This window comes from Anastrepha ludens, chromosome X, assembly GCF_028408465.1.
Source record: "Anastrepha ludens isolate Willacy chromosome X, idAnaLude1.1, whole genome shotgun sequence".
NCBI lineage: Eukaryota > Metazoa > Arthropoda > Insecta > Diptera > Tephritidae > Anastrepha > Anastrepha ludens.
Window position 1 is genome coordinate 63,993,620 of NC_071503.1, and position 27,984 is coordinate 64,021,603.

The 27,984-nt window shown below is 43.1% G+C and overlaps 2 protein-coding genes across 2 annotated transcripts in view; one reads left to right on the top strand and one right to left on the bottom strand.

The window, feature by feature from the left end:
• LOC128869157 (transcriptional activator protein Pur-alpha-like) overlaps positions 1-25,153 on the bottom strand; it is a 109,692-nt gene extending 84,539 nt beyond the window's left edge. Inside the window, exon 1 of the mRNA XM_054111651.1 lies at positions 25,109-25,153. Within this exon, the coding sequence (XP_053967626.1) occupies positions 25,109-25,138 (30 nt within the window). The 5' untranslated portion in view covers positions 25,139-25,153. The remainder of the gene's footprint in view (positions 1-25,108) is intronic.
• Positions 25,154-26,387: 1,234 nt separating this feature from the next.
• On the top strand, positions 26,388-27,678 carry LOC128870148 (uncharacterized). Its single transcript, XM_054112751.1, has 3 exons — positions 26,388-26,799; positions 26,857-27,256; positions 27,317-27,678. Exons 1-3 carry the CDS (start codon positions 26,638-26,640, stop codon positions 27,676-27,678), a joined length of 924 nt encoding a protein of 307 aa, XP_053968726.1. The 5' UTR covers positions 26,388-26,637.
• Positions 27,679-27,984: the final 306 nt, after the last annotated feature.

The following is a 27,984-nucleotide window of genomic DNA, read 5'->3' on the forward strand; positions in this document are numbered from 1 at the left end:
GCAGCTGAAGCTCTTCGCCTGCGACGGGTCGTAGTTGAACTCCGATGACGGCATGAGGCGATAGTGTAAGAAGGTGGTAAGATACTACCGGTTAATACGGTTTAGCGGCATAATAGCCAAACACATTGCATGATTTTTGCAGTCCCCACAACGCATTAACCACTGTCAAGTTTCTTTCAAATCTAACAGAAATTCCTCAGACGTACTTCTTTACATTGACTATTATGTGACCAAAGCTCTATTTGCCCTTACGCACGTAGCAACAGTGCCTTATATTCGTATAAATGCACTTTTAATTTAAGCTTTACTACCTTCTCTCCCTCAAAATGCCAAAAGCAAAATATCTTAACGATACTGAAACTGTCCAAATTAATGTGTCCCATAAGAAGGGCTATTCAAAGCGCTGGTCCCATTAATAGCATAACCTGTGGAAATCAGGGAGAGTGCTCCCACTACTGAAACCAAGGCAACCCGTCGTCCGATAATTCTACTTTCCCCAGTAGTGAAGACTCTTGAAGCGCTTCTACTCCCACTCTATACGAAATACCTGATCCCAGCCACACATCAGCATGGCTTCCGAAGAGTGCATAGTACCATCACAGTACTCACCGTCATAAACACATAGATCAACCGCGGTCTTAAAAAAACCGCCCCTGCGAGAGGACCCTCTTCGTAGCGTTGGACCTAAAGAAGGCTTTCAACACTGTCAGCCATTCCACGCTACTAGATGACATTTTACAGTCGGCACTCCCGCCTGGGCTGAAGAGGTGGTCCGCGAACTATCTGGGTGGTCGACATTCATCGTGATATTTCGCGACCAATCTCTAAAAAGAAGAAGATAAAGCTAGAAGTTCCGCCGGGGGTGTCCTTTCACCCTTGCTTTTCAACTTCTATATCTCGAAGCTCCCACAGCCACTAGAAGGAGTATCCCAGGTCTATTGCTACTTAAGTCCAAAATCGCAACAAGGTCCTCAAATCGCTTGCCGGCAACACTTGTGGTAAAGACAAAGAAATGTTGTTATCGACATTTCAGGCAATTGGCCTGCCGGTTCTAAACTACGCTGCGTCTGTCTGGCCGCCTGGAACTAGAGATACGCAGTGAACGAAGCTTCGGACTTGCCAAACCACTGTCATTCGGACAGTGACGGGATGTATTATGATGTCCCCACTACAACACATACACGAAAAGGCTCAGATGCCCCCTGTGAACGAGCACAACAAACTGCTCAGCAAGCAGTTTTGGTTAGAGTGCTACCGTAGGTCCCACCCATGCAGACTCCTGCTTGAGCCTGAGCCACCTCCCAGGCATGTCAGAAGGCACACCCCTTCAATTACGCCGACGAGATCCAGGACTAAAGAGGCCGACAAATATTGAACCGGACAGTGTACAGACAAACTATAAACGACATTCATCGGGAAACACTTTCAGCTTCTTAAGCTCCCGACCACCGAACGCCGTTGTTGGAGTCCAACCGCCACCCATAGCAGACGAAGAGCTCCAGCTACCCCGAGAGTCCCGCGTAATCTTGGCCCAATTACGTTCTGGATACTGTAGCAGATTAAACACCCACTTACCCAGAATTGATCCTGACATACTACACATATGTCAAGCATGTGAAGGCACTCCGCTGGACACTAACTACCTTTTCACATGCCCCATCAAACCCATTCATCTAACACCCCTCTCCATTTGGACCCAATCTGTCAAAACAGCAAGTCTCCTGGGCCTACCGTTAGATGAGCTAGACGAAGACGACCGTTGATTTACACTACACTGACAACAACAACCGTCGAAGAGTACTGCCTAGCAGTAAATATAATTCATCCTCTTATTTTTGTATATTGTCATTCTTCTCACATTCGCAATTTTTCTCACCAGCACTGTATTTCTCTAATTTTATGAGCATCTCTCATTATTTGCTTACATACATAATTACAGTAACATGCATTCTATTGTTATTTATTCCATATTTACTAAATCTAACTGTAATATCAAACCACTTGTTCGTGTCACTTGGTGCAATTCGGCGTAGTCGTAAAATATAAGAACAAAACACAAAAAGTGCTAAAATGCACGGACGCTGTTAGAAATTTGTCTTTTAATTTGAAATAATAAGACTGCCGCACAACAATTCTATAAAACTTGTTTGCCGTTATATTACGATCTGCAATTTGCCTTAATCTTGATATTTGCTATGATGGTCAATATAGACGAGGAAAAAACGGGACAAAGTTATCGAAATGTGACGCAGCGGACAACGAGAGTATAGTCCAGTGTGACACCTGCGGCGCCTGGTGCCACTTGAACTGCGTTGGAGTAGATAGCAATGTGGCTGACGAAAGCTGAAGCTGTGAAAGATGCCAGAATCATGCATCAACCACGAAAGCACATCCTACCGCATCGCCGTCGCCAACTACCAAGAAAGGTAACCGGCACGTGAATTATCCCCAAACGTTTCCAGCAATTGCGAAAATATTTGAATGGGTTGATGCGAGACTACCATTTGGAATTCACAGAGAGAACGTAGGTTCGAACCTCGGTGAAACACCAAAATTAAGAAAAACATTTTTCTAATAGCGGTCCCCCCTCGGCAGGTAATGACACAAATCCGATTGTATTTCTGCTAAGAAAAAGCTCCTCATAAAAATATCTTTCGTTCGGAGTCGGCTTGAAACTGTAGGAGGAGCTCGGCAAAACACCCAAAACGGGTGTACGCGCCAATTATATATATATATAATATAGCAACTTCTTCCATCACTGGTGTTAGTACTCCAACTCCAGTATCCACGAACTTTTCGACCTTAGTTTCTGCAAGCTGGAATTTCGAACTCAGTAAATCAGTTCAGAGATCGCAACTGCCAATTAAATCAGGAGAGTATAACCCAAGCCAACAGCAAATTGGCACATATTTGACATATCATACAGTCAGCCGAAAGTATTATCATCGATGCAGCAAGCGGGTATACGAAATGCCAATGGCAGCCGGTGTTACCGGAATGACTCGGGTTTTCCCCGACCAAGGGCTGCCGCCCCAGTAAACTTGCCCTGTCTAGTGTACCGTATCCCACCCCCAATCTTTCGTCACAGGAGCAACTCATTGCAGCACGTTTGCTCCAAATACTTCTCTTCCGGGCTGGCGTCGAACACAACCCACACCAGAAGTATTTTACTGCTGCATTTGCCACAAACGGCTCCACCCAAACTCCACCTCGGTTAGGTGTAATAAGTGCAAAGGGTGGTGCCATTTTAAGACCTGCTCAGGCTTTAAGACTCACAGAGAGTGGTCAACAAGGTATGTGGCCACGTGTTGCTGCCGCCACCAATAACACCTCCACGGTAAGAGCCTCCAAGAGCAACACAACTTCCTCTCTGACCCACAACCCTCCTGCTCCTACCCGACGTGCGGGGACAAACCAGTAGCTCTTGGTCTCCCGCACAGTCTGCTCCGTGTGTCAGACCGTAGTTCCTCGGAACTTGACAACTGTCCAATGCAATTCTTGCAGTGGCTGGTGCCATTTTTGGAGGTGTTCCGGCCTGCACACCACCCGTGAGTGGACACGCGACTTCGTCGCCCCCTGCTGCAGAGCTCTGCACCCGCAACCGCCCCCAGTGGCGCGGCCGCCAGTCAACGTCAGGCCACAACAAATTTTGCGGAGCACACAGCAGGACCAACGCAGACAACACCACGCATCCCTCACCCCCCGAGCTACGATTGCACTCCCGCGAAGCTTCAAGCTATTACAACTGAACTGCAACGGACTCACGAGCAAGATTGACGAAATAGTCGCCTTCATGAGCCGGTATGGTATCAAGATAGCTGCGGTCCAGGAGACCAAACTGCACGCTAGCTCCCCCCTGATTACCAGGGACGGCTACAACGCGCATAGAAAGGATCGCGAGCGAGACAACGGTGGTGGCCTAGCGTTCATAGTCCACCATACAGTGCAGTATCGTCTCATCGATGAAGGCATCTAACGAAGGGACAGCACCTTAGAATGTCAAGGTATAGCTGTCTGGTCAGGCGATGCCGAGCTCGAAATTTATAATATCTATATACCCCCTGTCACCTGCTGTCAGGCAGAGAAAACCGTGAGGTAGTAGGTAACTTTAATGCGCATCACGATCTTTGGCATTCAAGCCTGCCAAATGATCGTACGGGGCAGCTATTGGCAGAGCAGATAGACGATTCGACGTTCAGCACTGTAAACGACGACGCCCCCACTAGGGTAGTGGGCAATTGCAGCAGCTAGCCTGCCATCACAATTGCTAGCGCAGGTCTGATAAATAGCATAATCTGGCGTCCTATGCTATCGCTTGCATCAGACCACTTGCCCGTTATCATCTCGATCGAGAAACCTGCCGACTTTGTTTCCGCGGATCACCGGTCATACATCAACTTCAACAAAGCTGATTGGACCAGATTCGCGGAATTTACTGAGGACATCTTCGCCGCCCTACCCATTCCCACCGATGTGCGCGCAGGCGAACGCGCATTCCGCAAGGTAATCACAGCCGCCGCGGCTCGCTTCATACCCGCTGGACGGATCCGGGACATACGTCCTAATTGCCCAGCCGAAGCAGCTGTTCAGGCGAATGAGCGTGATCGTCTTCGCCAGGCCGATTCCAGGGACCCTCGAATAAAGGATCTCAATTCGGAGATCCGGCAACTGGTAACCCGACATAAGCGGACCCAATGGGTAGAGCATCTGAAGTCCTGCAATTTCACATCTGGTGTGAGCAAGCTCTGGTCCACCGTAAGGTCCCTGTCGAACCCGACGAAGCACAACGACAAGGAGGATATCACCTTCAACGGTCGTACTTCATCGGATCCGAAGAGATGCGCGAGCTACTTTAGCCGGCAATTTATACTGCATTATCCGGTCGACAGATCCAAACGTTGTGCCACCAGACGGTTGGACAAACTGCTGAAGCCAGGAAACCCGCCAACCAAGGGGAGTCCTATAGTCCGATAACTCTCCTTTCCCCAGCAGCCCTCTTGAAGCCCTTCTACTCCCACTCCTTACAGAACACCTGATTCCAGCCTCACACCAGGATGGTTTCCGAAGAGTGCACAGCACCACCACGGCACTCACCGTCATAAACACCCAGGTAAACCGCGGACTAAACCAAAAACCGCCCTTGCGAGTGGACTGTCCTAGTAGCGTTGGATTTACAAAAGGCTTTCGATACAGTCAGCCACGCCACGCTACTAGATGCCATTTTACAGTCGACACTCCCGCCGGGGCTGAAGAGGTGGACCGCGAACTACCTGAGTGGTCGTCACTCGTCGTTGATATTTCGAGACCAAACGTCAAAACAGAGAAAAATAAAGCAGGGAGTACCGCAGGGTGGTGTCCTTTCACCCTTGCTTTTAATTCCTACATTTCGAAACTCCCCCAGCCACCAGAGGGAGTCTCACTGGTCTCATACGCCGACGACTGCACGATAATGGCGTCGGGCAATGACATTGATGACCTATACACAAAAGTAAATGACTACCTCCCCGCCTTTCTCACTTCTTCACTGCGAGAAACCTACAACTTTCTCCCAGTAAATCTACGGCGACCCCTTTTACCACCTGGACAAAGGAGGTCAAGCTGCAACTTCAGGTACACGTCGATGATACCCCAATACCCGCGGTAAACAACCCCAGAATATTGGGAGTCACCTTTGACAGCTTGCTCTCCTTCTTAGCGCACACAACCGCTATTGCAACGAGAGTACAGAATCGCAACAAGGTCCTCAAGTCGCTTGCCGGCAGCACTTGGGGTAAAGACAAAGAAATGTTGCTGTCGACCTTCAAAGCAATAGGCCGACCGGTTATTAACTATGCAGCGCCTGTCTGGTCGCCTGAAACCTGTGATACGAAGTGGACGAAGCTCTAGACCTGCCAAAATACTGCAATTAGGACCGCGACAGGATGTCTCCTGATGTCCCCCATACAACATCTGCATGACGAGGCTCACATGCTTCCTGTGAAGGAGCCTTACAAACTGCTCAGCAAGCAGTTTCTGCTAGGGTGTCACCGTAGGCCTCACCCATGCAGACACCTGCTTGAGCCTGAGCCAGGCACATCAGGAGGCACTTCCTCAACTACGTGGACGAGATCCTGGACAAAACAGACAGTCCACTTCAGGATCAGACAGTGCACAAACAGGTCATAAACGACATTCATCGGGAGACCCTTACCACCTTCTTAAGTTCCCGACCTCCGAATGCCGTTATCGGAGTCCAACCACCACCAATTGCAGACGAAGAGCTCCAGCTTCCTCGAGAGTTCCGCGTAACCTTGGCACAATTACGTTCTGGATACTATAGCAGGTTAGACTCCAACTTATCCAGACTTGACCCCGACATACTAAACATATGTCCGGCATGTGAATGTACCCGCACGACACTAACCACCTTTTCACATGCCCCATCAAACCCACTCATCTAACACCTCTCTCCCTCTGGACTCAACCCGTCGAAACAGCCAGTTTCCTGGGCCTACCGTTAGATGAGCTAGACGAAGACGACCGGTGATTACACTACACTGACAGGGCAAAGATACTGCTACAACAACAACAACGAAATGCCCATTGCAGACGAAGAGCTCCATTTTCCCCCGAGAGTCCCGCGTAACACTGGCACAATTACGTTCTGGATACTGTAGCAGGTTAAACTCCTACCTATCCAGAATCGACCCCGGCATACTAAATATATGTCCGGTATGTGAAGGCACCCCGCACAACACTAACCACCTTTTCACATGCCCCATCAAACCCACTTATCTAACACCCCTCTCCCTCTGGACCCAACCGGTCGAAACAGCAAGTTTCCTGGGCCTACCGTTAGATGAGCTAGACGAAGACGACCGGTGATTACGCTACACTAACAGGGCAAAGTTACTGCTACAACAGCAACAACAACAAAGAAATGCTCAAAGTATGCCGATGGCATTTAACTCCGAAACATATCGAAACCTTCAGCTCGGGGTACACCGATGCGGATAATTTAATTAGGCTACAAGCGAGTCTTAAAGGTAAAACACGGGAAATAGTAAAAAGTAAATTGTTTTTACCGTCCTTGGTCCCTGAGATAATACAAACTGTTAGAATGTGCTTTGGCAGGCCTGAACACATCGTTGAGCGTGCGATGAATAAAGCTTGCGCGAAAGATGAAACACTTCAGCGACTGGTTGTACAATCTAGCCGAAGTAGCCAAAACTGTCGTCTCTTGAGCACCAGCTAAAAGTAGTGCTACAATTAACACACATACTATCGACGCAAACACCCATCACCAGCCCGCAACACACCAATGAGCAAGCAGTGTATAATTTGCAATAAGGTAATCGAATGCGACACTTTTAAAAATTTTACACTCCAGCGAAAATGGGAGGAAGTTAAAGCGAACAAAGCCAATACTTGAATCCGGATAGGCGCAAATGTTTTCTAAATTAAATATGTAGTGTAGATGGTTGTGCGATAAAGCATAATCAGTTATTACACAAAACAATCAAAGTAACGAACTCATAAAAACCCAGCACCGTAATACAAATACAAACAAACTTTAACACGTGCAGATAAATAGGCACGTCACGAAGGAATGCAACTGTGAGTATTGCGAAAAACACTTGTAAAAAGGTCAATAACCACTCGGAAATTGGGCTGCACTGGCGTAACTGTGTATTGCTACCAAATAACTATGAATATGCCTTGCAACGGCTGATGTGTTTGCAGAGAAAGTTTGCAAAGCTGAACAAGGTGTCACTCAACGACTTCCTACTGAGTGGCCCAGACTTCCTTAACCCAACTTGTTAGTATTTTTTTAACTTTTAGAGTAGGCAAAAATGATGGCAATTTTGAAAAGGAACTTGTTCGAGCCGTATAGTCCTGGAGCCAGGTGTCGATTTTGGACTGCGTTTTTATACCGTTAAGTTCTTGACTATACCTGTGATTTAGCTTTCATGAATAACGAAAGTGAACGTCAGCTGGCGCACCCGCGGTGGGTGTGATTGTGGGAAAAAAAATTTCTACCAACTCATTTTATCCATTTGTGGAACAACATCAAAACGCACACCACAAATAGGAGGAGGAGCTCGGCCAAACACCTAACAGAAGTGTACGCGCCAATTATTTTTTTTATTTTTTACTCATTTTATACCGGCTGATTTATTTTTCATGTATTGTTGACATTTAGTAGAATAAAAAAAAAGTCAGCTGCGCCGTAGAGAGGGGAAAATACGTCAGCTGAACGAAATGATACATTCTTGCTTCGGCTGACGGTCTTCCCACCGCTATAAACGCAGCTGACCATCATTATTATATTTTCATATGTGTCCAAAATCATGTAAAAAAAATGTCAATCGGCATAAGCAGTTTTACTTTTTAATTTATTTTACAAGTTCGCCGGTTCAGTTCTCGTATTTCCCCCCCTCTATGGCGCAGCTGACTATTTTTTTTTATTCTACTAAATGTCAACAATACATGAAAAAAATGTCAGCCGGTATAAAATGAGTTGTTAAAAATTTTTTTTCGACACGTTTCGCAGCATCCCACGCACGTACCCACCGCTACTGGACCAGCTGACGGTTGGTTTCGTCATCCATTGGATGGCGTCTGCCTTCAGTATTAAAATCAGTCGGCATGAAATGATGAGGTCAAAATGACCCCTGGCTCCCGGACTAGTAGAAGCTGTAAAGAAACACCATTACGTTGATGACTTTATTGACTGTGGAGACGATGAGCAATCTGCGTTAGAGTTGGCTCCACAAGTAAAAAAAAAAATGGTATGGTATTGCTGGCTTTAATATACGTGGCTGGTCTTCAAATTCCAAATTTGTCGTGGAACAGCTCGAAGAAGACCCTACGTCAGTTCAATCCGTCAGAGAATGAGGTTCAACCACGAAAGTCCTCGGTATGTTTTGGGACCTGTAAGCATTAATTTTAAATATATTTGTAGATTTGCGAGACTTCGTCGCGATGACATTAACGAACTGATTATACCGACGAAAAGAGAAGCACTCCAAGTTTTAATGTCGATCTTCGACCCACCGTAGGTTTAAAAATCTTGTTGTCTCCAGAACAATCTTTCCGACAAATAGAACCAGTGGAAGTCTATTATGCCATTAATAACATATGTCAAATACATCGATGTTGTGGTTGTTGTTGTAGCAGCATAAACATTCCCCGGGGAATGCTGCTGGAGTGACAGTACGTGGCCGGATATAAATCCGGGTGGTTTTGGAAACGTAGAACCGACTGTCGTGGAAACGATGTTATTCAATATTGCTGAAAGATGCTGAAGATGTTCAACTTCACACCTTTGTCGATGCCGGGGAAAGCGCGTACGCAGCTGTTTGCTACTTACGTGTAGCCAAGGGAAACGCCTCACGGTTAGTGTCGTGTCAATCCATTGACTAATGTGAAGAGAGAGGTGCCTCAAGGTGGCAAGATGACTCTTAACTTTAAACGTTTACTTAGACACAGATGACATAAGATGCAAAAGCCCTGAACACTTAACCATGGGGATGTTCTAGTGATGCCGAACATCATATCACATTTTTAATAGTGCGTTGGACTCAAATTTCCATCGTCAGATGCATTAGTCTGTAATCAATCAAATTCGTGGTATATACTATATAAATCGACTGAGGGTACTGTATATAAAAGTGCGCGCGGAGTGTCAAAAATGTAGAAACGATAGATCTATTCCCCAGCTACCACAAATGGCAGCTCTGCCAGCCGCACGGATTGCTGCTTTTGATAAATCCTCCGACTATTTTGGACCTTTGCTTGTCATCATGCGAAGAAGGCGAGAAAAGAGATGGGACGTTCTATTTATATGCCCATCGCTTCGCGCTTTACATATTGAAGTGGCTCATAGCTTAAATACCAGTTCCTGTATCATGGCGATACGAAACTTTATATCGCGACGCGGGTATCCCAGGGAGATATTATCGGACAACGGCACCAATTTCATGGCATCTAAAAAAAATATTTGCTAGAGTCGGAAAAATATCGATTTGAACGGTATCATCTCATCACATTCACATAAAGATCAGTGAAGACTGTGCTTCATGAGATACTACCTTCAACAAGTTTCAGCGCTGAATGAAGTATAATTTATCCCGAACGCGAGCCGCTTTCCTTTGCTTCTTTAAAAAATTGTGATGACGAGGCTCTTACGCCCACACACTTGCTAATTAGGTCATCGGATGGCTACAAGCCAATATGCAGCGACACCGTCAATCTGCGGCAATATTGGCAATTGACCCGACAATTCGCTAAACTGCTTTTGGGTGAAGAAATATAGCATATACCAGTCATCTCTCGACGCACCAAGGGGTTTTCAAAACAACGCGCATTGGCTATGTCGTGGTAATTGGAGACTGCTGACCAAAGGGCAGAATTGTGGATGTGGTAAAAGCAAAAGACGGCCAAGTTCGGAGCGCGATAGTAGAAACTAAATCAAGCATTCTCCATCGACCGATTGCAAAAGTATCTGTGTTAGATGTCGGTGTTGAGTAAAGTAAACATGTGCTTAAATATCATTTCGTCCTCTTATTTTTGTATGTTGTCATTCTTCTCACATTTGCGTTCTTTCTCACCAGCACTGTATTTCTCTAATTTTATAAGCATCTCTCATTATTTGCTTACATACATAATTACAGTAACATGCATTCCATTATCTATTCCATATTTACTAAATCTAACTGTAATATCAGCTCACTTGGCCAGCTATAAATCCGTGTCACTTGGTCCAAATCGACGTAGTCGTAAAAAATAAGAACAAAATACAGAAAATTTCAATTTGAAATAATGCCGCGTTTGAAAATACGTGCAACAGACACTCTAAGTGCGCTATTTCTCTGTCCATACCCGTATATATAATATATGTATAGGAAAAAAATGCAATAGTTTTTGTTCGTAGGGTTTTTTGGTAACTTCACATTTTCTATGCTATTTCCAAATGGCTCGCCAGCGGCCTGTAGATGGGTTAGTACGGCGATGGTGGACTTTTCTCAAAGTTGGAACTGTCGTCTTTCTAATACCGCGTCTTTCTACACCTTCGCTCAGCACCACAAAATCAGTGGGTAGTTAACTAAATATCTCTCTTTTGTTTCATAGTATTTGTCATATTCACTGTAAAATAAATAGTTAATTCGAAATTACATTAGCTTCAGCTTCTGCTGACTATACGAAAATGATATATGTTTAATACAATTTGTTAATAATAACTTGTGGTTAAGGTTGTGGCACAAAATATACGGGGAATGCTGCTGGGGTCCTTAGCTGGATATAATTTCAGGTTGTTTCAGGAACATATTAAGTCGTTATAGATACTTAAGGACATTATTATTTAGGTAATTTCTGATTAATTTGGCTATATGACGAGGTGAGAATAGCGATAACGCGGCTAAGGAACAACAAAGCCGCGGGCGCCGACGGGCTGCCGGCTGAGCTATTCAAACATGGCGACGAGGAACTGGTTGAATTTGAATTTGAAAAGGTCGAACCAAGGAGCACCAGGAGATTTGGTGGCTCCTAAAACACTCAGGCTAAAGAGCCCATTGTTTAGACCTCTGGAAAGGGGGTCGATAGTGAAGGAGGGAAGGAGAAAAGTATCAGAGAAAGAGATAGGAAAGAATAGAGACAGAGATAGAGATAGTTAGTCCTATGAGAATTTTCCAGATTCTTTGGCAAATATGTAAATATCCCCCAGTTTTAGAGAACAAATATTACTCATTCTCATAACATCCACGGTTGGCCAATTCGTCGGCAATTTCGTTTCCTTGAACACCGGAGTGTCCCGGAACCCATATAAGTACAAGCCTGTTTTGTCTTGCGACTGAATTAAGCTTCTTCTTATATTCTTGAACAATCTTTGAGGTTTCATGCGCGTTCTCCTGGGCCTTCAATGCAGCCTGACTGTCACTGAAGACTGCAATCTATTTCCCGCTCCATCTCCTCTCGATTATCCATTCGGCTACTTTTAGGATGGCAAACACTTCTGTTAGGAAAACAGTTGCCATTCCCCCCATAGCATAGTGATACTTATTACTATCGTTTAAGTACCATCCGGCTCCAGACCCTATTTCATTCTTGGACCCATCGGTAAAGAAAATATCCGTCAAACCTCCCTGCATGCATTCTGGATTGCTCCATTGTTCACGGAATGGAAATCTGACATCAAATTTCCTTCCAAATGAAACTGTGGGTATCAGGTCATCTTTAGGTGCCAAAAACCGTGCATACTGCTCCGACAGCAACTTAAAGATTTCTCTGTGTCCCGAAGTTCCATCTTCGTGCCAGAAACCGTATTTATGGAGTCTACACATTGCTTTTATTGCTTCCTGTTGTATCTTAAGATCCAGGGGGAGCAAATCAAGCATAGCATTTAGGGCATCACCAGAGATTGTACTCATGGCACCCGTGATGCATAAACATACACTTCTTTGCAGCCTGTATAGTTCCCGGATTGTGGACTTAACCATGCTCCGTCGCCACCAGACCACAGAAGCGTAAGTCATGATTGGTCTGATAAGTGCTGTGTATATCCATAGGACCACAGCAGGTTCCAGACCCCAGGTTTTGCTAAAGGCTCTACGGCATTGCTGAAAAATCTTCAATGCACGATTCACCTTCAGTGAAACGTGTGTCTCCCAAGTCAGCTTCTTATCCAAGATTACTCCTAGATATTTAGCTTCGTTGGAAAGACCAAGTGTCACACCTTTCAGTGTTGGAAGACTGAGTCCATCCAATTTCCGTTTTCTCGTAAACAAGACAATGGTTGTTTTGTTCGGATTAACGGAAAGACCTAGTCTCATGCACCAGTCATCGATTTTGTCAAGAATCCTCTGCACTTTCGTGCAAAGCCGCCTTAGGGATTTATCCGATGTTAGCGCACAGACATCGTCCGCATATGCTTGGACATGAAAACCGAGTTCCTGCATCTCCGCTAGTAGAGAGTCTACGACGAAGCACCACAGCAGCGGAGAAAGAACACCCCCTTGGGGACATCCTTACCTGGCCCTAACTGTGATTTGTTCGTCACCGCTCCCACCAGCGGTGAACAGCCTCTCAGAGAGCATGGAATATATCCATTTTACAATAGTTTGATTAACTCCGTGTTGTTCGGCAGAAGAACATATCGAGTCGAAAGTAGCATTATCAGAAGCCCCCTCAATGCCCACGAACACGCCCATTGTGTATTCGTCAGCTTCCAGCCCGGCTTCCATCTTTCTAACAAGATCGTGTAAAGCTGATTCACATGATTTTCCACTCTGGTAAGCGTTCGCCCCTCGGTCGCCCCTCGGCAGGCAATGGCAAACCTCCGAGTGTATTTCTGCCATGAAAAAGCTCCTCATAAAAATATATGCCGTTCGGAGTCGGCTTGAAACTGTAGGTCCCTCCATTTGTGGAACAACATCAAGACGCACACCACAAATAGGAGGAGGAGCTCGGCCAAACACCTAACAGAAGTGTACGCGCCAGTTATTAATTTTTTTTTTTAAGCGTGTTGATTTCTACTAAGTGGACTTCTCGGCAATACCCCACTCGAATATGTTTCTCCACCACTCGTTCTAGACTTTTCAACATGAACGATGTCAAACTGATTGCTCTAAAATTTTTTGCTAGGGAATAGTCATCTTTTCCTGGTTTCCCTCATTTCTTCGACGTTACTGCAGAAATTTCTATAGGATTCAAGTTTGGCTTTCCGTACTTTTTTCTTATATTCTCTCTGTGTAAGTCGATGATTAGCCCAGTCCTCTTCTGTTTTGGTCTTCAAGGCCTTATTAAGAAGTTTCCTGGGCCGTACTCGAAGCTTCGACAGTTCAGGGTTCCACCAAGGAACCGCTTTCCTCTGTCTTTCTTTGCCTGAGTGGGCACAGTTCCTCAAAGCAATTGATTAAAGTACCTTCTAATTTCTTAGTAGCATCTTCAATCATTTCTGCTGATTTGAGTTTTTTCAGGTTTGGTAATCGCTCTGTTACAAGCTCACCATACCTGTCCGAGTCCACATTTCGAGGATTCCTACCGGAAGGTATTGATATTGTGTCAATTCCCAGTCGGAATTCGATAAGACTATGATCAGAAAGAGAGTTCTCTTCCAAAACTCGCCATCGGTTGATTTGATTTCCAACTAACCTATTGGTAAGTGTTAAATCAATCACCTCTTGTCTCCTTCTGGTCACAAAAGTTGGTTTGTTACCAGTGTTTTGAATAACCAAATCGGATGACAGGATAAAATCCAGTAACTTGAGACCTCTGGGGTTGCATTTGCTGCTTCCCCACACAATGTTCTTTGAATTTGCATCACAACCCACTATTAGCCCCAGATTATTGGATTCTGCATACTTGACCACTTCTCTTAGCTCCCTCGAAGGAGGTGGCTGTAAAGAGTCGTAGGGTAGGTAGGCCGAAACTATGATAGCTTCGACACTGTTCCCACTTTTCAAGTACTTTATTTTTGCAGCAATGATATCTCTCTTTTAACATCGTGTGTTCGATCAACCTCGGCATGATATTACATGCTCGCGCTCTCGCATTCACTTCACAATGAAGTATTTGTCCCCGCGACATAGCACCTAGACCACACATACGCTTGTGACATACCCATGGTTCTAGTATTAGTATTATGTGTGGGTTTGTTTGCAGTTTTGCTTGCCTACGGCACAGGAGAGCCGTAGACGCTTTGCTATGCTGCAGATTTATCTGTGTAAATATTACTTCAGTCACGAGAGTGAGTATATTTACGCTTTGTCCTCCACCTTATCCTGGACAAGGAAGTGGATTCGCCCCAGATGAAGGTGAGGACGGCACCCGTAGTTCGACTTAAGAACCTTGAGGGACTCAAGATCGATAAACAGTACCAAGTGGGAACCCGCCTCCGAAGTGGTAGCGGATGTCTGCCTGGTGCACGAGTATACTCTCCAGAGAGTCGTATCAAGATCTTTGTTCTGAACACGGATGCGTGTGAGGAGTTCTGCTGAATTAGAGGAAGGACCCAGAATCCAGACACTCGCTCTACCAGCCTTTCTTTGCTACTCTCAGCAAGAATGAACTTTCTGTTATTGTCTTTGCTATCGCTTTGTCCAGCCATGCTCGGGAAAAAGCATTGGAACAGTGCACCTTTACGATGCCGTCCACCAGGCTTTTCCCTTCGAAAGTCGGCGCGTCTTTCGACTCACCGATAGCTTTCCAAAGATAGCTGTCAAGATAGTCTTGTTGCCCTTTGGACAGTAGACCGTCTTGTTTGTCGGTATGTATCTCCACCGTCATTGCCTTTGCTGCCATTTTCGCGAATGATTCGCCAGACGTTGACGGAAGAGTGTCATTCGACATTTGAGGTCCCTTAGCCTTTGCCTGTCCCAGTCCACATTACGAGTATTCCTACCGGAAGGTATTGATATTGTGTCAATTCCCAGTCGGAATTCGATGAGACTATGATCAGAAAGAGAGTTCTCTTCCAAAACTTGCCATCGGTTGATTTGATTTCCAACTGACCTATTGGTAAGTGTTAAATCAATCACCTCTTATCTCCTTTTTGTCACAAAAGTTTTTTGTTACCAGTGTTTTGAATGACCAAATCGGATGACAGGATAAAATCTAGTAACTTGAGACCTCTGTGAATTTGCGTCACAACCCACTATTAGCCCCAGATTATGGGATTCTGCATACTTGACCACTTCTCTTAGCTCCCTCGAAGGAGGTGGCTGTAAAGAGTCGTAGGGTAGGTAGGCCGAAACTATGATAGCTTCGACACTGTTCCCACTTTTCAAGTACTTTATTTTTGCAGCAACGATATCTCCGGAGCATAGCTCTTTTAACATCGTGTGCTCGATCAACCTCGGCATGATAATACATGCTCGCGGCCTCACATTCAGTTCACAATGAAGTATTTGTCCCCACTACATGGCACCTAGACCACAGATACGCTTGTGACATACCCATGGTTCTTGTATTAGTATTATGTGTGGGGAACTGGTAAGGTGCATGCGTCAGCCTCTATGCAAAATATGGTCGGATGAAAGCATGCCTGCCGTTTGGAATTTAAATGTGCTCTGCCCAATCCATAAGAAGGGTGATCCTGCATTCTGTGCCAACTATCGCGGAATTAGTCTTCTAAATATCGCCTATAAGGTTCTAGTGAGCGTATTGTGTGAAAGGTTGAAGCCCACCGTCACCCAATTGATTGAACCTTATCACTGTGTACAATTGTTGGCGTATGCCGATGATATCGACATCATCGGCCTTAAAAAGCGCGCTGTTAGTTCTGCCTTCTCCAAACTGGATAAAGAGGCAAAATGAATGGGTCTGGTGGTGAACGAGGACAAAACAAAGTACCTCCTGTTTTCAAACAAACAGTCGGTGCACTCGCATATTGGCACCCACGTCACTTTTGACAGTTGGGACTTCGAGGTGATAAAATATTTCGTTTATTGAGGAATCAGCATTAACACCCATAACAATGTCAGCCTAGAAATCCCACGTAGAATCTCTCTTGCCAACAAGTGCTACTTTGGAATAAGTAGGCAACTGATTAGTAAAGCCCTCTCTCGACGAACAAAACTAACACTCTACAAGTCTCTCATCATGCCCGTCCTAACGTATGGCGCAGAAGCATGGTCGATGACACCATCCGATGAAGGGACGCTTGGAGTGTTTGAGAGAAAGATTCTGCGGAAGATTTTTGGACCTTTGCACGTTGGCAAAGGCGAATATCGCAGGCGATGGAACGGCTACACTGGCTGGGTCATGTCGTCAGAGTGGATACAAACGCTGTGGCTCTGAAAGTATTTGATGCGGTAGCAGCTGGTGCAAGGCTTCCTCTGCGCTGGAAAGATCAGCTTACCACGAGAAAGAAAATAGTTTGTTTGGGATAGTTTTTCATTACTACCACGAAAGGTTTGCTTATAATGCCTAAGTGCGTGGACCGAATTTGAAAAGTATTACACACAAATGTTGTCACTATAACAGCCTTTTGATTTACAGTACCTTTTTTAAAACAAATAATGAATAGCAATATTTAATGTCAATAATTCTTACTTAAATATTGTACAAACGCCGAAAACGACGTCAACGCACCCACGCCAACTTTTTATTTTTTTCAAAGATCAGAAGTTTATGTTCTGCACTTTCCCTGTAAATTAATATTTTCAGGCATGAGTAAAGAATACGTTTCGCAAGAAAAAAAAACCAATAATTAGGTTCGATAGAGCTGAGGGATGATTTAGTCCAAATTTTCGCCTATGGCCCTTTTTTATTTTGAAATACGGTGTGTTAAAAAAATAAGGTGAAGGTTTCAAATTTCGCGGGCTACACACATACGACTTTCGATTATGTTATGTTGGTACCCTTGTCTCGAAGATATGTTCGCGGTTTTCGCAATACAGCATGCTTAATTTATTTGTGAGAGGGATAAATAAGACAAGTGTTTTGCGTGTTCGGCGATTTTCTATTGACTCTTGGCTCTCATCCTTTCGCTTCATGTCGAAATTTTCCGAAAAGATTTCATGGCATGAGCCAACCGATATGCCGACACCCTCAGCAACTTCTCTAACTGTGATTCGACGATTCTGCATAACAATTTTCTTCACTTTCTAAACATTTTTATCGGTTTTGGATGTGCTGGGGCGTCCAGAGCGAGCGTCGTCATTCACATCTTCTCGACCTTCTGTGAAAAGCTCGGACTACTTGTTAACCTTTTTTTTGACTCAGAGTACTCTCACCGTATGCCACTGTCAACATTTCAAGTGTTTTTGAGCACTTAATTCCATTTTTATACAAAATTTGATACAACTTCTTTGATCTATTTTTTCGATAGCAGAAAATCGCAGAACATGCAAAACACTTGTCTTGTTTATGCCTCTCACAAACAAACTAAACATACTACACATGATGGAAAGAATAATGAAATGATGCCTATCGTGTTACTGTTACTGTGCTCTCAGCGAATTAGACAATGAATGACGTCATATTAGCACAATTAGTGACCAGTATGGCAGCGTTTCCATGACAGTCGGTTCTACGTTACCGAAACGACCCGGATTTATATCCGGCCAAGGACTGTCACTCCAGCAGCATTCCCCGTATGTAAGTATGGGGAATGTTTATGCTACTACAACAACAACAACCAGCATGGCCAGATTACCATTTACGTAACTTGATTCGGAGGGAATTACAGTTTCAAGCCGACTCTTAACGGCAGATATTTGTTATGAGGAACTTTTTCATGGCAGAAATACAGTCAGAGGTTAGCCATTGCCTGCCGAGAGTCACCGGTATTAGAAAAAACGTTTTCTCCATTTTGGAGTTTCACCGAGATTCAAACCTACGTTCTCTCTGAATTCCGAATGGTAGTCACACACCAAGTAGTACATACGGCCGAAATCTATGTTGAAGAACCTAGCTTTGACAAAGCACTATTGGCTATAAGAAAACTTAAAAACCATAAAAGCTGTGGTGAAGATGGAATACCCGCAGCACTTCTGAAATATTGTGGGCATGAACTACATAAACCAATATTCACCTTAGTAAACCAAATATGGCATTCAAATGAAATACCCACTGGATGGGCATCAAGCATTATAGTACCTATACACAAAACAGGACATAAAACTGAATGCCAAAATTACAGAGGCATATCTTTACTTAATACAGGTTATGAAGTATTTACTAACATTCTATTTGAAATACTGAATATTTCAGCGGGAGGCATCCTAGACGATTACCAATGTGGTTTTAGAAACAACCGCTCAACGATTGATCAAGGTTTTACTGTCCACCAGATGCAAGGAAGCCTATCAGACCAATTCGAAATCATATCCGGAGTAAAACAAGGAGACTCAATGTCATGTTTAGTATTCAATTTAATGCTACACACGACTGTTCAAAAAATAAACACGAATGGAACATTATTTAATAATGATTTTCAGATATGTGCCTACGCTGATGATATTCTTATTATGGCTACAGACAGAAACACTCTTACACACGTCTTTAAATTTATTGATAAAAATGCAAAAGCTCTGGGACTACATGTAAATACTGAGAAAACCAAATACATGATTCGGTCAGCCAACAACACGACACGCGATGACCTAAGTATAAACAACTTTGTTTTCGAAAATATCACTGAATTTAAATACTTGGGTTTTAAACTATCAGCAGATAAAGATTCGGCGGTAGCTATTAACGACAGAATCCAAGCTGCAAATAACGCCTATTATGTTAACATAAAACAATTAAATCAAAGGATTTGTCCAGAGCACAGAAAATAAGAATGTACAAAGCACTGATACGACCCATCCTTACATATGGCGCAGAAATATGGACGCTGAAAATAAATGATATTCATCAGTTGATGTGCTTCGAAAGACGTATCATAAAGAAAATATATGGTCCGGTTGCAACAATAGATGGCAGCTACCGCTTTCGCTACAACAATGAAATCGAAGAAATCGTTCAAAGACAAAATGTAATACGTTTTATCAAAGCCCAACGAATTAGATGGATTGGGCAAGTATTGCGCATGCCGTAAGAGCGATGGTTAGATGACGTCGAATCAGATCTTAAGCAAATGAACGTACACAACTGGAGAGATGTAGCCATGGTTAGAATAAAGTGGAGAACAATTGTTCATGAAGCTATGGTCCACCACAGATTGTGAAGCTAAGAAGAAGAAGAAGAAGAAGAAGAAGTCACACACCAACCCATTCAGCTACGGCGGCCGCCGTTTGTAAAATATATAATACGTTTTCTAAAAATTATTTCAATAACTCACTCATTTTCATTTAGATTTTTTTTAACATCTGGCACTTCCACCAGGCGCAACTCCATCAACACTAATAAAATCCACATTCACACATTGTGCAATCTTAACGGCGACTGTGCAACAATATTAGACACTATAAAATGTGTAGATAAACGACTTGGTTGCCCAATTTAATTTGATTTGCGAAATATTTCAATTTTTTCAAAACAATATGTTTAGCAAACGAGCGTGACCACCTACGCCAGGCCGATCCCGAGGATCCCCGCATAAGGGATCTCAATTTGGAGATCCGGCAACTGGTAGATCAGCATAACGAACCAAATGGGTTGAGCACCTGAAGACCTGCAACCTCACCTCTGGGGTGAGTAAGCTCTGGTCCACCGTAAGGTCCCTGTCGAACCCGACGAAGCACAACGACAAGGTGGATATCACCTTCAACGGTTGCACTTCGTCGGACCCGAAGAGATGCGCGAGCTATTTTAGCCGGCTTTTCATACTGCATCCTCCGGGCGACAGAACCAAACGTCGTGCCACCAGAAGGCTGCACAATCTGACGAACGACAGTGCGCCACTTACTTTCTCCGGTGATGAGGTTCAGGGGGCCATCAACAAGTCGAAATCATCGAAAGCCATTGGCCCTGACGGTTTAAACGCGCTGATGCTGAAGCATCTGGGACCCCTGGGAGTAGGATTCCTCACAAGGGTTTTCAATTTGTCTCTGGCCACTCTCATCATCCCTTACAAGTTGAAAGCAGGGAGAGTGGTCCCACTACTGAAACCTGGGAAACCCACCAACCAAGGGGAGTCTTATCGGCCGATAACTCTCCTTTCCCCAGTAGTGAAGACACTTGAAGCCCTCCTACTTCCACTCTACACGAAACACCTGGCCCCAGTCCCACATCAGCACGCTTTCCGACGAGTGCACAGCACCACCACTGCACTCACCGTCATAAACGCCCAGATAAATCGCGGGTTTAACCAAAACCGCCCCTGCGAGAGGACTGTCCTAGTAGCGTTGGACTTGAAGAAGGCTTTCGATACAGTAAGCCATTCCACGCTACTAGATGATATTTATCAGTCGACACTCCCGCCAGGGCTGAAGAGGTGGTCCGCAAACTATCTGAGCGGTCGGCACTCGTCAGTGATATTTCGAGATCAAACTTCAAAGCAGAGAAAGATTAAGCAAGGTGTACCGCAGGGTGGTGTCCTTTCTCCCTTGCTGTTCAATTTCTACATCTCGAAGCTCCCCCAACCACCAGCGGGAGTTTCCATGGTTTCATACGCTGACGACTGCACGATAATGGCGTCGGGCAATGACATCGATGGCCTGTGTTCCAAAGTGAACAACTACCTCACCGACCTTTCTCGCTTTTTCACAGCGAGGAATCTCCAACTCTCCCCCACCAAGTCCACGGCGACCCTTTTCACCACCTGGACAAAGGAGGTCAAGCTGTCCCTTAAGGTAAAAGTCGACGACACACCAATTCCGACTGTAAATAACTCCAAAATTTTGGGTGTAACCTTTGACAACTTGCTCTCCTTCTCTGCGCATACAACCGCAATTGCCACAAAAGGTCCTCAAATCGCTGGCCGGCAGCACTTGGGGCAAATACGAAGAACTGTTGCTTTCGACATTTAAGGCAATTGGCCGGCCGGTTCTAAACTATGCTGCGCCTGTCTGGTCGCCTGGAACTAGTGATTCGCAGTGGACAAAGCTACAGACATGTCAAAATACCGCCATTCGGACAGTGACCGGGTGCCTCCTGATGTCACCCATCCAACATCTACACAACGAGGCACAAATGCTCCCAGTAGCGGAGCACAACAAACTGCTCAGCAAGCAGTTTCTTCTGGGATGTTACCGCAGGTTTCACCCCTGTAGACACCAGCTTGAGCCTAAGCCGCCTCCCAGGCACGTCAGGAGACACCTCCTAGACTACGCTGACGAAATCCAGGACAAAACTGACCGAAACCTACTGGACCGGACAGTATTTAGACAGTCAATAAACGAAATTCACCGGGAGACCGTTACCACCTTCATGAACTCCCGTCCTGTGAATGCCGTGATTGGAGTCCAACCACCACCTATCGCAGATGAAGAGCTCCAGCTTCCCCGTGAGACTCGTGTAACATTGGCACAATTACGTTCTGGATACTGTAGCAGGTTAAACTCCTACACATCCAGAATCGACCCCGACATGCCAAACACATGTCCGGCATGTGAAGGTACCCCGCACGACACTAACCACCTCTTCACATGCCCCCTCAAACCGACTCATCTAACCCCCCTCTCCCTCTGGACCCAACCTGTCGAAACAGCATGTTTCCTGGGCCTACCCTGAGATGAGCTAGACGAAGACGACCGATGATATACTTACACAGACAGGGCTACCTATGCTGTTAAAACAACAACAACAAGGTGGTCCACCAACTATCTGAGCCATCGTCACTCGTCAGGGATTTTTCGTGGCCACACATCTAAACAGAGGAATATTAAGCAAGGTGTTCCGGAGGGTGGTGTCCTTTCACCCTTGATGTTCAACTTCTACATCTCGAAACTCCCCCAGCGACCAGAGGGAGTCTTCCTAGTCTCATACGCTGACGACTGCACGATAATGGCATCGGGCAATGACATCGATGGCCTGTGTTCCAAAGTGAACAACTACCTCAACAACCTTTCTCGCCTTTTCACTTCGAGGAATCTCCAACTTTCCCCCACTAAGTCCACGGCGACCCTCTTTACCACCTGGAGAAAGGAGGTCAAACTGTCCCTTAAGGTAAAAGTCGATGATACACCAGTTCCGACGGTAAATAACCCCAAAATTTTGGATGTAACCTTTGACAACTTGCTCTCCTTCTCTGCGCACACAACCGCAATTGCCACTAAAGTCCAAAATCGCAACAAGGTCCTCAAATCGCTGGCCAGCAGCACTTGGGGCAAAGACAAAGAACTGTTGCTTTCGACATTTAAGGCAATTGGCCGGCCGGTTCTAAACTATGCTGCGCCTGTCTGGTCGCCTGGAACTAGTGATTCGCAGTGGACAAAGCTACAGACCTGTCAAAATACCGCCATTCGGACAACGACCGGGTGCCTCCTGATGTCACCCATCCAACACCTACATAACGAGGCACAAATGCTCCCAGTAGTGGAGCACAACAAACTGCTCAGCAAGCAGTTCCAGCTTGGATGTTACCGCAGGTTTCATCCCTGCACGCACCTGCTTGAGCATAAGCCGTCTCCCAGGCACGTGAGGAGACACCTCCTAGACTACGCTGACGAAATTCAGGACAAAACTGACCGCAACCTACTGGACCGGACAGTATTTAGACAGTCAATAAACGACATTCACCGGGAGACCGTTACCACCTTCTTGAACTCCCGTCCTGTGAATGCCGTAATCGGAGTCCAACCACCACCTATTGCAGACGAAGAGCTCCAGCTTCCCCGTGAGACTCGTGTAACACTGGCACAACTACGTTCTGGATACTGTAGCAGGTTAAACTCCTACATATCCAGAATCGACCCTGACATACCAAACACATGTCCAGCATGCGAAGGTACCCCGCACGACACTAACCACCTCTTCACATGCCCCTTAAACCGACTCATCTAACCCCCCTCTCCCTCTGGAACCAACCTGTCGAAACAGCATGTTTCCTGGGCCTACCCTGAGATGAGCTAGACGAAGACGACCGATGATATGCCCACACTGACAGGGCTACCTATGCTGTTAACAACAACAACAACCTTATATATAATATATATAAGCCTGCGTGGCGTTGTAAAATTGACTGTCAGAACAATATTTCCGTATAGAGTTTTGGTTATCGTTATACCAGACTTACTAATCCCTGCCTAGGGATTGCTCAGACTTACGAAGAACCGACTGTCGTGCGAACTATCTGATCTCGCTGTCACGGATTCATAGCATATCCTCTGTGCTTTTGTCTCCATCATTTACAAATACCTCGAAAGTGTATTTGTAGTACACCTATTATAGTTTTTGCAGTCGCATAAAATATACTACTCAAATGTTTAAAGCATGCTGCGGTAATGAAGGCAATCCTAGTAATATAGACTTTCCTCTAGGGAACGTTGGGTGGTGAACGATATTGCTCTTATCAAGGATAACTCATAGTTTTATCACATATATACATATATAGATATTCCTTTCAAAGTATATTTTAGCAACCAGTCCAGGTATGTATATCCGGAAATTAAATTCGTTACATGTTGAAGTAAAAAATTAAATAGAAAATCGTTTTGTACGTATTGCAACGGAATAACAAAATTATTGCGCGGGAAAATACACAAGTAGTATAACATATCGCACTTGTTACGTTAAAGCGTAACAACTCAAAATGAAAAAGAAAAGAGTAACAACTCAAAAATTTGTTATTTTAGCGCAACTACTAAACAAATAAGAATTAAACAACCGTTATATTGTTTTTAATGATATTTTCGTGCAATTACATATTTTTTTCCTTGTAATACCTATATTATTAATATTTACGGAAACAGTTTTTCGTCTCTACTGAAAATGTTCAGATTTTGAGTTGTTACGCTTTAACGTAACAAGTGCGATATGTTTCGAAGAATATCCGAAATTACACACGAATTTTCCAACTCTGTTTTCTTTTTTTAATATTTAAAGAAGCTTGCTGACACTGAAACAAGTGTGATATTTTTTTAATGAATAAACCGTTTGAAACGTCTTAAACAAGGTTATCTCAGATAATCATTTTCTATTATAGTCCAACCTAATATGAGCTCCTATTAGTAAGCAGTTTATGTTACTTTTCATTGAATTTCTTAACTTAAATTATATGCATGAGATCGTACATTTACATAAGATTTTAGAAGCAAATTGTCACTGAACACATGCTTTGTATATCTACAGTATATGCACTAATTTAGGATGTGTATCCATACACATGTGCCATACATTCGTACGAATATAAATACTGAGGTAAAGTTAAAATTTTATTTCATATCACTTTTAATATAATTCAAACACATCATAGATAAGTCTGATTAAAGTTTCTTTAAGTGTATTTATAGTGAATCAAATAAGACAGCACCAACTACATTGTCAACTTAAATCCTCGTAATAACACAGGGATCTGTAACTTGTCATGGAGTCAAAATATATCCTCGATTTCACTTTGACTCTATTACTACGCCTTCGATATGTAAAATTATCAACTAATTTAAACTGTGTTTCCACTCATATAATGTACCACAAAAAGTTATATTATTTGCTTTCAATTTACAATCGCTATATACATTTATTTCAAGTTCAGTTTGGGCCGAACATATGTGCAGCCCTGCCAACTTAGTCGTACACAAGCGTTCATACGCAAATTCGAACACATAACGTAGGTTATATATACATAAATAACATTGTACAATTATATTAAGATTCGCACAGCTCAGAACTGACTTTGATAGGAACCTCAAACGAACGATTTGCTTTAACGAGTATCGTTCAGTGACGGACATTAGTAAAATACAAACGAGCGGATAAATCTACGTGCACAACAAAATAAAAGAAAAACCTTGAAGGTTACACGCAACACAACATTATTGTTAAAGTTCCAATAAAACTTTCGTGAGCCGCGGGATGAGTGTTCCTTTCTTTCATAAACACTACACGACTTTTCATCGCTAAAATTTCTTTCATGTACATATAATTTAATTTCAAGTTAATGCCAACGAACCCATTTTTCCATGTATTTCACCCATTCTTCCATGGCATTTTAGATTTCTACACAACCTTGAATGTTACACAAAAAACCGCAATTTTGGGACCTTTTAAATCATTTATTATACGTACTAAACCTATATTTTTCTAAATAAGAGTTGCTTTTGAATATAAATTTTCATACTTAAATAAAAGAAAACCAACCGTGCGACTAACTTTGCAGAACAGCTAGCATTCAAACTGACTGACTGACTGTCATACATAGATAATAATATGGGAAACTCTTTCATTTTGAGAGAGAGCGCGCCCGAGAGGACGTTTCAAAACTTGGCAGCACTCACACATTATGGGATTTTAAACAGCTGATAGGCGAAATGGCAGGCTGCCAGAAGAAACGCGCCAAAAATAACTGACGAAAACAGTTCTTTTTTGCTTAATTGAGAAATGACGTGTTGAAATGTTTATAATTATTTGTCTTAAAATAAATTCAATTGAAATTTAATAATACGAATTGAATTGAGGTTGTAGAATCCAAAGCTCGTTATATCCCTTTCGACTTCTACTTGTAATTAGTCTCATGTATATAATGTAATGTAATGTTGAAAACTGTGTGTTGGTTTTTGTAAATTTGTATATACGTAAATATTCTATGACTGAAAAGCGTAGGCAACAGAATTGAATTTGAGTTTTAGATATTTTACAAAAAATAAGGTAATCTGCTTTAACTTATTCTGTTTGTTGTTTAAGAATGTGTCTTTTTGTTACCCACTTTCTCTGTTATATTAAAAAAGTGCAAAATGTCATGTATTTAATTATAACTTATGTTTTTCGTGTTCATTACTTTATTATTACTAAATTACTTTTGTATTTCAGTTTTAAATAATTTCATTTACATAGAAATTTTTAATTTTTTTGCTTATTTATGTTCATATTTCATACAGACTGTGCTTATTTTTAGTATATGTAGGTGGTTACGAGTAATATACTATTGGGCAACCGTACACTAAATACTAATACGACGTTTCCACCAAAAGCAAACACGGTGTTTGCAGGAGTTGTGTTTGGGAGAACTGTCAACTGTTTCCACCGAAAGTTTGGGAGAAACTGTGTTTGAACTGTCTTTTGTTGACATTGTGAAATAAGAATTATAAAAATTGATAAAATTATAAAATGGTGCATAAAATTCAATTTGTTATGTTGATTTTATCATTTTATTTTAAAATAATTGATAGTGAGTTGGTCACATATTATTTAAAAAAAAGGTTAAGGGAAAATAAAATAATTTTAAGCGTTGCTGCCAATTTAATGCGTTCGCAAAGTGTATGGTCTTTGGTATGGTAAACAGATTTATGATACATTATTTGTGTATAATGTACATGTATATTTTAGGAGCATTCCAGTACCTTTTGGGAAGTAGACTGCCAGAGTAATGGGGACAAGTTTTTCAAAGATAATTTCCGAATGGAAAGATCCTGCTTTGAAAAATTGTGCAGCAAACTTGAAAAAATAGCCAAAAGAAAAACGAACTATCGAAACCCGATTTCACTAAAAAAGCGCGTGGCAATTGCTCTGTATGCACTAGGATTTTCTAGTGAATACAGATCAATTGGACATTTGTTTGGAGTAGGCAAAGCAACTGTTTGCAAAATACTCATCGAGTTTTGCAATGAAGTTGGGACATCTTTGGCTCCAATATATTTGAAAAATTTTCCACTGACAAGGGCGCAAATTGAGAATGGAGTCGCAGATTTTAATGCAATGGGCTATCCACAATGTATTGGAGCAATAGGTAGGTTTATAAGTAATGCGATAAAAATAACGTTTAATCAAGAGCATCTTTATTATACAGATGGATGTCATATTGAAATTCATCCAAGAAAGGAAGAAGCCATTGATTACTACAACTACAAAGGGTGGTATTCCGTAGTACTATTGGCTTTGGTAGACGCAAAATATAGATTTGTTTATATACATTGCGGCAGTCCTGGAAGATGCAACGACTCCGGAATTTTTGAAAAATCATCGCTAAAGCGCGAGTTGCAAAGTTGTGCACTTCTTAATGAATTGAGCTTGCTGTATGGATCCACAAAAATACCAGTCCATATTATAGGGGACTCTGCTTTTCGTCTCTCTCAGCATTTAATGAAGCCATATCCTACAAAGAGTCCAATTGGTTTAAATCTGAAAAACAACTTTTCACCAGAACAATAAAATTTGTAATACATAATTTTATAAAATAACATTTTATTCATTTTTGATTTCTTTATTGAAAATAATTTGTTTATATCGTTAATCTGGAAAAAGCGAATTTAATTATGCATAGACTCATGGATACGAACTTTAAATCAGACGGCAGACTATTATCTTTTTAAATTTGGTGTTCATCTGGTTGCCCGATTGGCCACTTGATCCTGCTTCCACCCTTATGATACAATTTTCTAGAATTCGTGATCTGAGCATCCATTGACAGTGTATGAACCATATTGTAAAAAAAATCGCCACAACTGCTCGTACACA